At 35.7% G+C, this 12,489-nt stretch overlaps 1 protein-coding gene across 2 annotated transcripts in view; it reads right to left on the bottom strand.

Annotated features, from left to right (window-relative positions):
- Positions 1-12,220, bottom strand: part of GLRA2 (glycine receptor alpha 2) — a 186,457-nt gene extending 174,237 nt beyond the window's left edge. For both annotated transcript variants that reach the window (XM_057538474.1, XM_057538473.1), the window contains exons 1-2: positions 12,153-12,220; positions 9,866-9,999 (exon numbers count right to left, since the gene is read on the bottom strand). In XM_057538474.1, coding sequence (XP_057394457.1) covers positions 9,866-9,999; positions 12,153-12,220 — 202 coding nt within the window. The remainder of the gene's footprint in view (positions 1-9,865; positions 10,000-12,152) is intronic.
- Between the last annotated feature and the right edge of the window lie 269 nt (positions 12,221-12,489).

The following is a 12,489-nucleotide window of genomic DNA, read 5'->3' as shown; positions in this document are numbered from 1 at the left end:
ACTTCTCAACAAACAGTTGAATGGAAATTGTACGAGATTTATCCATCTTGGAAAACTGCCCGAAAGAGAATGGCAATCCAAAAGGAAATTTTCCCTACAGGCATGCAACTTTGTCATATTCTGCTAAAAAATGTCTTTAGTTCAGGGTTAAAGGTCACTTGTTTAAGTGTGTATTTGTCACTCAGCATTCAAGAATCATAAAGACTAAAACAGAAGGTGATTATCAGATCAAAGTATTTTGCTGTACTGACATGTTTTTTCTTTTGTCTTCAATGTTTGTTTTTTCAAGATGCCACTGTTTGTTTATTTATTCATGTAAATGAAGCAGGAGATAAATAGCCTGCAATAATAATCTAACTTGTAGAGTAATTCTCTTGTGGCATCAGAATGCTAATGTTGACCATGTATCAAAATGAAAGCCACATTTACTGAATGCTGGGGCCTTCCCACTCTTAGGAATGTTATCTTTCTAGCAGATCATCGTATTTTATGTGTATGTAGGTTTCCCATCATCATCACCTATTTTCATGGCAAAAAAATTTTTTTAGATTTATGGATTTTACCAAGACCACATTTTCCAAAGTGTATCCCATGAAACACCAGTTCCCCAGAATGTTACTCATTTAAGGAATCTATGATCTAATAAGTAGAGGATAAGCCCCTGGGTAAAAGAAGTTTTTAAAATATCTATTTATTTGTATATTTTTACTGCAGGTTTTCTCAAAACATTTTAATATGCTAATGAATATTGGGAGTCTCTTGGAGGCTGTTTTGCAGAATTTCCGTTCTTATTTCACATTTTAAACCTTATATCTGAGAACATCTCATGGGACTAGCGTTTCGAGAAACATCTTTGGCCAGATGCTGAACTGAAGAAACATGGTAGCTACTTTTCCTAGAAGCAGCCTCTGTACATGAATTTGCTACCTCCGAACCTTTCAAAAACAAGACAAAAATTGTGAATGGCTGATTTCTTCAGTAATCCTCTCATAAGTTTCCAGAGTCTTCCAGAGAATAATGATCATCCTTGAAATATTGGGAGTCAAAATAAGATATCAGCAAGTGCTAAGAATTCTGGATAGAATTAATAATTTCTCAGAGACCAATTCTCTAGGAAGATTGGATGCATCCAAGCTCTTCTGTGGGTGAATCAATAATTTACAAAAGGACATACTCAAAGATGTTAGACTATAAAGACTAGGGACTATCAAAGTTGGACCTAGACATCTTGGTCCAAGTCCTTTATTTTGGAGATGACAAGAATTAATCCCAGAGAGGTTAGGTGGCATGCTCTAGGTCACAGCTGGCAAAAGTGTAGTTAAAACAAGGCCTCATGAGTCTCAGTTTAGATTTTTTTTTTCTTGTAGGATCTCCCCCTGCCTTTATTTGGTAGGGCAATGCTGGCCCACAGTATCTTGGGAAAAATACTATAAGGAAGATATTATTCTTCAGCTACAGGAGCAAAAACTTCTCATTCTAGTGCTGTAGTTCTTAAACTATAGGGAGTAATGAAATTGTTAAAGTCAGTATTTTCAGATCCCATCATTCAGTGTTTCTGGAGAGGTAGAGCTGGAGAAATGCGGGGCCCAGATATATGCCTTTTTAACAGGACTCAGGCTCTAAAGCAGGTATTCCGAACAGCGTGGTTTGAGAAACACATCTGGTTGGTTGCTGGTTTAGTTTAGCATTAAATCCTAAGTCCTTTGACTTGGTGTAGTCTATACAAAGTTCAAGTATGAAAGACACAATTAATTCAAAGGAAAAAGTAGAATATGAGAAATCCATTTTGAGCACTGCAATATATGTATAAATTATCCTGAATTGTATCATCTAACTGGAGTTGTTACAGTGTGGTTTGCCAAATGTGTGTATCCTTCACTTTTCAGAGACTTGGAGGTTCAAAGCTAAATAAACAGACCCCTTGTTTTCTGAATACATTTGAGGCAGAGGGGCGCAAAGAATGCTATTTCTAAGAGAAAGCCTGATATAAGAAATCTCAGCTGCCTTGTTGGGCATGAATTGGTTCTTAGAAATCAACATCTTGAAGTATTTAAATGTAAATAAATCAGAAGAAGATAGATTATATTATCGTCTACGTATACTTGGGTTTTAAAAGTGAAAGAAAAATTAGGTGGTTAAGTGGTTCTGAGGTTTTCCTAAAGTAGCAGAATTGCCCCGATCAGTAGCTGTATTTCAGGTGCAGTAATCAAACCAACCAAGGAGTGGGAAACAAGCAGCTCTCCCTTAGACCTGCCATTTCCTCAAAATGCACAATACTCTGCCCCTGGGCTTCATGTTCTTCTAACCCTCCCACCCAGTCCTTTTTCCTTCTAACACTTCTACTTCAGCTCTGTATAGACAGAAGAGCACGGAGGAAAGACTGTGTCTCAGAAATGCTGCCCCAAGAGACTTGGCATTAAGTCTTGTGCTCAAATCTAAGTCCACAACCCATCCCAGCATGGGAAGCCTGGAGGGGATTGACTGTGGGGCAAACACAACAATATTAGCAAACATATAAACATATTAAATCAGATAGAAAGGAAGCTATATTAATTATTTTCATATATTTCGCAGGAAGATCTCTCCCTCCTCCCTTCCCGCCCTCCCTCCCCGCCCCCACCCCTGTCCATTGGTTGCACACCTTTCAGTTGTCTGCTTAGGAAACAGAACTACCACGTTCCACTATCTTCCTCTCTCTTCTCTGCATTTGGAGGTATCATTTATCTACTGGGATAGTATATCCAGATGATATCCCGTTTTCACTTCCCTGCTTTCCCAAGACTGATAAAGGAAGGCTTACTAAACGGATTATCAGTTTGGGAGCTGTCTGCTCGACCAGGTTGAAGGGTGGCTTTGCTCATAAGTTGACTTTGAGCTGATTATCTTCCATTTCCCCCCAGAGATTCTCCTCTTTTCTGTTCTTCTCTGTGCTCTGGGAAGCTGACCTTCCGGGTTTGCATCATTGAGCTCCCTTGCCCTCAGACTTCGAACTGGATTTGGCCAACGTGAGGTTCCCGCAAGGAAATGGAATGCAGGAGGAGAGTGAGGTCAGAATATTTATTCCCTAGCTTCCTCCCTGCTAGGCCAGCACAGATTGACTCCATTGCTCCATAGATCTCCTTAGGTGGCCTCTCTGTAGAGCCACTTTCTCTAGGTTCTGGCAGCTACTCCCTCCCTTGCCTCTTCAGGTCTACTGCTGGCAATCCCAGAGTACTACATTCTCCCTTTAGGGACTGGTTTTTTCCAAACCCTCCCACACCCTGTTGGAGTGTGTCATTTCTTTCCTGCAAAGATCCTGGATGGTACAGCATTAAACTTACAAATTATGTTCCAGTTTTTACTGAAGTGAGAACTGACATTTAAAAGCTTAAATTTCTGTTTACCACTGTATACTTAGCAAGGAACATGGTGCCTGGCATATAGATACTGCTCGCTACTTATTTATTAAAGGAATAAACAAATGAATTGTGTGTTTAGATTCAAATATAAAGATGGAAAACCTTTTACATGTAATTTTTTTGTGCTCACATATGTGCTCCCTTGCTGCAAATTTATTCTATTGCTTTGACAATGCATGGGCAAGTGTAGCTTATTTTTCCTCAAGAAAGTATGAGCCACCTCCTGATAGAAAAAAAAGAAGAAATAGAAAACAAGACTTATCCAGTCACATTCATGATAATTGCCTATTGAGTTTCCGCATTTTGACTCGATCCAGGATTTTATTTTTCCCTCTTGGATGGACACGTTAATAAAACAGAGCCATCGTTTGGTGTACTCATGTATTATACTTCCTAAAGGAGTGGTGAGTGCATAAGCCAGGGCATGAGTCAGAGAGAGTGTCCAGTTTCCCTCTCATACTTGCCCCATGACCACATTTGGTTGGCTAGCCAGACTAGACTCCATAATGGAAATCTAGTGACTTTATTCTTACAGGTCCTTCACACTTAAGAATACCAGTTAGAGACCTATTCCTTTTGCTCATGTCCTTCCTTCGATGGGCTTCACATGGCTAAAAGTGTCTGCAATCAGTCACAAGTGTTCAGAGTAGCCCTCTCAAGAAAGAAGTCAATGAGGAATGTGCTGCATCCTACAGTTGAGACAGCCTCTTAGGTGTTAACTCCAAGGAGAACACAGAATGCTTCCAAAGACCTTGTTATGAGGCTTAATCAACTATATTTTCATTTTTAAGACCCTGTTCCAAACGTGTCTGATCCAACACACCAAGAAAAATACCCAACACCACGAAGAACAAGCTAATAACTATTTTTTCTCTAAGTCTGATAGTGCCAACTGGACGCATTATAATGTCCACTCTCTAAGTGCCGAGATACCCTGATGTATATGCCATTATTTTTTTAAATGAAGTCTCAGATTATCAGCAAAATGGACTGAATTGTTCTTCAGCATGGGGAGTAACAGAAAGCACTATAGAACTCAGGATAAAAAGTTTAGGCTCTTTTCATAATGAAAATTAAGGATATGAAATCACCCAGAATCAACCAAGGAACAATACATTCTCAAAAACTAAATTATGGGCTTCCATTTCCAGTGCTCTTAACCTGCCATGTTGTAGAGACTAAATGTTCTCCTTAAAATACTTATTCTAAAATAGAAAATCAATTCACGTTTGTGCAGTGACCCTTGCAACTGCAGTAACTGGACAAGAAAATACATCAGAAATGACAGTCATATATCTTCCATTAAATTTAGAGCCCTTTCTAGGACCAAGCGAAATTGGTTCTATGTCTTTTACTTGGTTCATTTAAAAAATGAGTCTAAGAAAATAATCAGGGATAAGATTTGAATGGATAAAGATAATTCCTTCCCACAAATGGCTCCCTTTTTGTCTCATATTTAGGAATATGAAATAGCCCTTTCAGGTTGGAAATCTTCCCACCAGACTAATAAAGGAGAACCCGCTGAGACATGTGACATCTACATCCTGCTTACTGTGGTAGGACTCTAAAATGCTAGAACTTCTTTGACTCGTTTTTTTCCATTAAAAAAAATTCAAACAACTTTAAGGACCCAATCACCATGAAGGCTAAGCTTTGAGAATTCATAGTCAGTGTCAGTTATCAAAGAGAAATAGAAGACTAGTAATAATAATTCAAATTATTTGTAATAATTTTAATAGTTGGAAACAAATCATTCAGATATATGATCTCATTTGATGCTCAGAACAACCCAAATGAGGTGGGCAAAGTCAGAAGAAAACCTGAGTCATGGAGAGGTGGAGACATCTTTTCTCCAAAGTGGCTGAACCAGGACATGAACCTGGGTTTTCTGGATCCAAGTCCAAGGCCCCTCCCACTCTACTACTCTGTCACCATGGAATGGAAGACGTACTCCAATAAATGAACTTATCCTTTGGAATAGACTTTACCAGAGTGTGTTAGAATGCTGTAGATGCCTCCTTCTTGATGTTACCTCAAATCCCTGACAAGCAACTTGCAGGCCCATCGTAGCAGCCTAGTATATACAAATGTGTTGGTTGGTATACATACAGCACACAAAAGCTAAAATAAATTGTGACACAGCCAGTGGATTTTGGATATTCAAAAATCTTCATCAACATCATCCCTGAACAAAACTGTCATATATAAATTTCTCTTTGATACACCCAGCTTTTCCTTTCAATAATCATTTCCTCCCTTTTATCTCCTATTGTCTTATTCTATATAAAATGACTGTACCCTTTCAGGTGCCTGAAGGTTTCCACCACTTTCTGCACTCTAGTCAAACACTTCTGCAAAAAAAAAAAAAAACTTCTGAGACTTGTAAGCATTCTGTTCTTTTTCTCAGAACCCATGGTATTATCTGATGCCCGCATCTGCCAGAGTGATCAAAGAAATGATCACACGAGGGCTACATTATCACCAACTGAGAGAATCATTCTTTCCAAGTGTCTCTGCTGGACATTTGTGCTCAAGTCACCCCTCCAGGGATTGGTAAGCACAACACATGAGCTTGAGCTCCACTTGGCTACAGACAAGAAACTTTCCAAGGGGAGAAACATGAAGACCTCTAGTTTTTTGGAAGTGGATCTGTTTCTTACTTATATCTGAAACACCTTTTGAGCTGATAACTCCTTGGAAAATAAAGGAAACCATACTGCATGCAAATGTAGGTTTTAATATCGCACATCACACTTTAAAATTTAGGTCTCCGGATATGGAAAAAAGATTAGTGTGCATGGCCTGCACAAAGAAGTGGAGGGAATAATTATCTCCTGGCATTATCTATTCCAGATCCTATCCCAAAATGAATGTTCTGGTGAAATGTATTTATTCACATTGGGATGAAACTTAAGATATAACTCTAAGTTAATTTTCTTTTCAAAGAAAATTTCATTAAAATAGATAAAGGCTTTGTTTCAAAGAGAGAGAATCAGAACTAATGCATTTTGCCCAGGTTTGAGCATTTCATTTGGCTTCTTTAAAAGCTTAATGTTTAAAGTGGCATTTTCAAGATACAGTAATACTGACAAAGGAATATCTGATAGGATGATGGAATAACACCATGATAAATCAACTGACAACGAGACAAATCACCCAAGTGGGGAAAGAGGCTTCTCTGTTGACATAGAATCAACATTTACCATGGTTTCAGAAACAGGTAATTGTGAATGGACATAGCTTGTGTTTTTATCTGAAATGAGGATTTTGAAAATTTATGTTTTGACGGGGTCTGACCCAAGTCTCTATGGCTCTCATAGATGGAATGCAATTGGCAACTCTGACTCATGACTTTGTTTATACACTTGTGCTTCAGCACATCAGAAAAGCTATTTTTTCCCTATAGTTTCTAAGAATGACTCTCAATTACAGAGTCTAAGTCTGAATCACTTCTGGTTCCCTTTTCTAGCTTACATCCATCTTCCTTCTTGTATATATGCCCATTATGACATTTTTCAGAGCCCATCAGGGATATGGAATAGACATGAAATATTTTACTGACTTGAAAGGATGCAGGAAAAATTCCTTCCAATAAGAAAAATTGTGCATATACATTTCTCTTCCCTTGCCAATGCACGGCAGCAAGGAAAACAGAGAAATGTGCTAATATTTAATAAGACTTCTAGAAAAGCCATAGCCTTTATCTCAACAGCCCATATTTGGCTCTTGCTTATATTCTTGTGGTCAAATTTTGCCCTTTTGTCTTCTTATTAATCACCATTATCGTTGTTTTCAATACCATTGTCATGATCATCACCATGTCTATTGTTATCATAGTCAGTTTGGTTTTTGGCATTTACAGGGAGCCTATCACTATTCCAGATACAATCACATTTCCTAATCATCTTTCATTTCTACCTACTCTATAAAATTTCTCATTGATACATTGCTAATCAACTGCAGTAAGTACTATAGTCTTCCTAGCCTCTTTGCTGTTACAAGTTCCCTATTATCTCTTTCTTTTATTTCTTTCTCCTCAGCTCAGCTAAAATCATCTTTGCTAGCCACTAGGACCACTGGTTCGTCCCTCAAAATTTCCCACCCCTTCCCAATATCTCGTAGTAACCTCTAATGAAATATAATCTGCAAAAAACAAAAACCCTGAATCAGTATGCTGTACACCTGAAACTATGTATAATATTATATATATAAACTATATATATAATATTATATATATATAAATAAGGTACCTCCCTGCCCTCTCAGATGCAGTGCGGGGGTGAGTTGATAAAACATAAATATGCAAAAGAACTGTATTAGACATATAAAGTTTCATGGGAACACCAAGGAGGAAAAATCATTTTAGTCTAAAATAATGGGGAATGTTTTACATCTAGGAAAAGCCAAGATCCTCACAGTAAAGAGAATTGTGAGAGCTGTTAGGTAATTGATCTGATATAAATGGTCCATGTAAGTAAAAGTTATGAAAGAATATCAGGGTTCATTGAATCGGAGAGTTAAGGGAAGAGGGAGACAAAAGTCAGTAAAGTTCATTAATGTTAGAGTCTTAAATTATATTCACCCATTTCCCTTTTATAAGTCTTTAAAACATCCTGTACTCAGGTCTTTAGGACAGATCTCAAAAACATGGCCATGCTTTGCTATGATTGATATTCTCCTCATTTATTTATTCTTTAGAATCATGAGAAATGTTATCTCCAAAGGGTGACATCCCCAGAAGAACCAGAAAAAAAAGCTGTGTGTGGAAATTATTGCTCATTCTGTGTGGTCACTTAAAGTAGCATTGGCAACATGGGTGTTTGTTTTATTACTCTTTGCACTTTTCTTCCCTTTTAAAAAATTATTTCTAGAAAATAATGAATAATAGCTGCTATTAAACAAGATGCTCATAAACTTGAAACAATTTTCCATCTCTGGTCCTTCTCTATGAAGCTTTCCGTGAATAGCTTAATAGGAAAGCATCTCTACTTTTGTTGGAATCCTGTAGTATTTTATTGTATAAGTATGCATGTAACATCTAGTCTCTCCACTGAAATTTTTGATGGTAGCATCCAAACCTGTTTCAACTCTCAAGTTTTCAAAGCATGCAGTAGTTAGTATCCTGCATGTAGTTCAGACTCAAAAGTTATTGAATGGCTCAGTGAATAAATGTACAAGTGAGCAGGCCCATTGAAAAAGCTGACTCTCGAATACTCATAGGATTTTATTTCAAATATTGACTTCCAATGACCACAAAATTAATATGAAATTGGGCGAACATGAAAATTGTTTTCAGCAAAATCAAGCTTTTGAACTAAGTTCTGTTGTCTCTTTTGGAAATACTCTATAAGTCAAAAACATCTGTTTGGTCAAAATTCTGACATGTTTCTTTATGAAATGTGCCCTTAGCTGGGTATATTCAGAGGTGCAGCATTTAAAGAAGAAAGGAATTTTGAATTTAGTTTTCATGCTCATATTTGCCAATAATAAAAATTAATCAAACCTCAAGGAAAGCAATCCAATTAAATAGCTAATAAGCAAAACCAAAGCGATGCATGAATTATGACATAATACCTAGACTATTATAGATTTATCCTTTTATAAAATATAAGCACTTTATAATGCATTATTTCAAGTTAAATTACAAGATAAAATGCATTTATTTAAAATATGTGTCCAAAAATTAAAACATCAAAAACAATTCAATTAATAATTAATTGGTTCTTTCTTATTTCAGTATTTTTCTGATTCAGAGTAAGAATAAATCAAATAGATAAAAGGTAATTTCTAAAAAATAATTTATATTAATTACATTTTTGTAATGTTAAACATACAAAAACACCAAATTTTTGGTTTGTTTCTAATTGAACAAAGAAAGTATCCACCATCTTTGACATACACACTTTACAATTCTGTGATCTTCTTTGTTAACGTCAGATAAATAATTTCAAATAAAGAATTAGAATGTTTAAACAAGAGGAAACCAAAACTTTGTAATATATTCACTTAGAGCCTTTTCTCACAAGGTTTAAAAATGAGAGAGGCCTGAAAGTGTATAAAATGGCATGTTATATATTGAGATGTAAACTTCATTTTGGGAGTACGTATTGAAAACCCAAACCAAAGATTTTGGTATAACGATTCATACAAATCAAGTCCATTATTTGTTCTTGTATTCATTTCCAGTCCCACTCCCACTTAAGATAACATAGGAAGTGTGGCAATAATCTCTGACCTTAGTTTTCTTTGTGGAACATAACACAAATGAGGAAAGTTTTTGAAAGTGGCAAGCAACATGGAAAATTTAAGCTATTAAATCAACTAGTTCAAAAGAATGCCAAAATGAAATGAATACTATGCTTGTTGTTTTCACTTTATAATAAAAAGCCCTGAAAATTTTTTTTCAGAGTATTCAAACATCTAGATTTCCCACAGGCTTAATTAACGTAAGTTTCAGTGAAACCTACCTTTAAAATTTGGCCTGATTCTTGCGTCATATCCTGATGTCCTTCCCATTAATTTGTCCAAGAAATCTGAAGGAGATAGGGTCTGCGAAGGTTGTTTTCCAGACCTGGAGTCATGGTCTTTGCAGAAAGCTGCCCTAAACACATCATTAACTCTTTTAGCAACAATTCCATTCTTATCACCTGAGAACTGATGCTCACAGAATGTTTGACATCATGTTTTGTAAATATAGTTGATATGTTAAGAAGAAGAAAAGGAAAATTATAAACTCTTTGGTCAACTTCCTAACTTGTACATGGTCTAGAGTTAACTTTAAGTGATGAAAGGTATAAATCCTGAGTCATACCTCCTAAGTTACCAAACTTTGCCATAAGATGTTTAAGATGATACAACATGCATAGCTTTAGGTTGTAGGTTTTATGGATATATAAAGCTGTTTCTTTCTAGTGTCATCAGAAAAATGAAGATAATTTCTAAAATTTATGTGATTGTCTTAAATTATTTCCCCATGACTTCTAAAACATTCTTCCAGCATTTCGGCCCTTAATATGTCCTCTACTTTTTATAAAAAATATATAATAAGATGGGCAGAACAAAGTAAATCATGAACTAAGTATCCCATTGCTTATTTTGTCACCTGCTAGATTCTATTCCAGCTTTCAGCTATTAATAATTTCCAATGTGTTTTCTAGAAGAAAATCTTCACTTGGAAATTTAACTTCATTTTAAAATAGGTCAACAATGAGCATGTCTGTACTTCTATTATTTTATCAGTTGTTATTTATATATTAGCATTTAAATTGTTGACTCTCTAGTAAAGTATTCATGAAAAAGAACTTCTAAAGCATTCTGTCTTTTGCATTATCAAAAACACTAAATGGTAATTGGAAAATTTCTCAGACTTTCATTTTCCTTAAAAGGCTTATAAAAAGAGCATATATGGTTTGTAGCGAAATGAATTCTTTGACAATACATAGTGGTTGACTGAATGTTGATTTCTTCCATAAAGTATATATTTTACAAGCTTTCTTTTCAGCATTTTAACAAATAATATTGTTAATTCTTATCACTAGGGAAATACCACATTCTTGCCGGTTTTTCAAAGAAGTAATATTAAATATAAGTACAAAGATGATATAAACATTTGGTAAGAGTTAAAAATTGATACAGTCACCTAGAAATACTCACATTCCCATATGCAGATTCATCTGATTAATCAAGTATTATTTGATTATAATGGTGATGGTGGTGGTGATGAAGATGATGATGATGATGATTCTAATAAAACCCAGCCTACAATTTTTCTTAATCATAGTAGGAGGTGTGAACCTGAAAGGAACATAGTGGGTTTTCCCAGTACTCATAGCATTATTGCTATATGTTCCATTTTTCTTGGTTCTGTGAAAAAATACCATAAAATTTGGTGAAAATTAAATGAAGAGTCCTACACTTTGTTGTATGAACATCTCTTATCTCTATCTTGTCTTAGAACCTCTTAGCCATTAGGATGGCTATTTCACTTACTGGTAATAATCTGGTATTTTGAGGTATGAATTGATTAGATGATTTGTAAATTAAGTAGAAAATGCAAGCATGCAAATAATGATTTCTCACTTTTTAAAATTATGCATAGTCCATTTCTCATGCATGCATGAATACAAAGATGTCATATTAATTCAGTTTTGATAGGCAATACATTTCTAAATATATTGAACAGTAGGCTACAGTGGTAAAATGAGATTTTAAATGTTTTTGATATTTCAAGAAATCTCCTGAATTGTAGTTCTCATAGCATGCATCTAGTTGCTGAAATACAATAGAAGTCCCAAGTTAGCTAAGAATCTGGGTTCTTTTATATTTTACATAAAATGAGCATGCTTCTGGCAAATTAATTCAATCACTTCCACCATATGAAAAGCACTGCATTCAATAATCCCTTTAAATGACTTCCAGAAGAATTTGAAAGCAAAAAAGAAAAAAAAAATCACCATTATTTAGAAATGTAAAGAGCATGCAACTCATCAGAGTATCTTAATATCACATTGGCTGTGAAAATACGTTGAAATGCACAGAGTGGGGTTATGCATCATAAACCTTGCCTTTGTGAAAATTTACCACCTTCCCACCATAATTAAGCTTTTTAAAAGAACAAAAGAACTCTAACTCTCCTTTATAAAATTAACATAATGTGGTCCGGGGCATAGAGAAATAGATAAAAATTGCATGACACGTTCTCTTTCAAACAGTTTTCATGTGGAAAATATCAGCATGCAAAGTCGTTTCACCTACCTGAAGTGGTTTGTCTCTAAGAAAAATGCAAACAAGGCTGTCAAAATGTTCACTAGCTGCCGGTTCATTCCTGTATCTGTGATGCTTGTGGAAAATATTCCCGAAATGATTCCAGAAAGAAGCTAGGACAAAGTATCTATTTATTGTCCAGACTCAAAATCTGGCAGGAATCTAGTTTCCTTGAAAATCAAAAAGAGATTTGGGTTTGTACAGTTTGCTGAGAAAAAACAAAAAGTGCCAGTACTGGGCATCATGGTCAGGTCAAACGGGGGCTTAGGACCATCAGTTAACCTAGGAAAGACAAAGCCTTAGAACTGATGGATCCCCCAGCTGCTTT

Source organism: Balaenoptera acutorostrata, chromosome X (assembly GCF_949987535.1).
Source record: "Balaenoptera acutorostrata chromosome X, mBalAcu1.1, whole genome shotgun sequence".
In the NCBI taxonomy this organism is placed as follows: Eukaryota; Metazoa; Chordata; class Mammalia; order Artiodactyla; family Balaenopteridae; genus Balaenoptera; species Balaenoptera acutorostrata.
The sequence above is the reverse complement of the archived record's forward strand: the minus strand, read 5'-3'. Positions and strand labels throughout refer to the sequence as shown.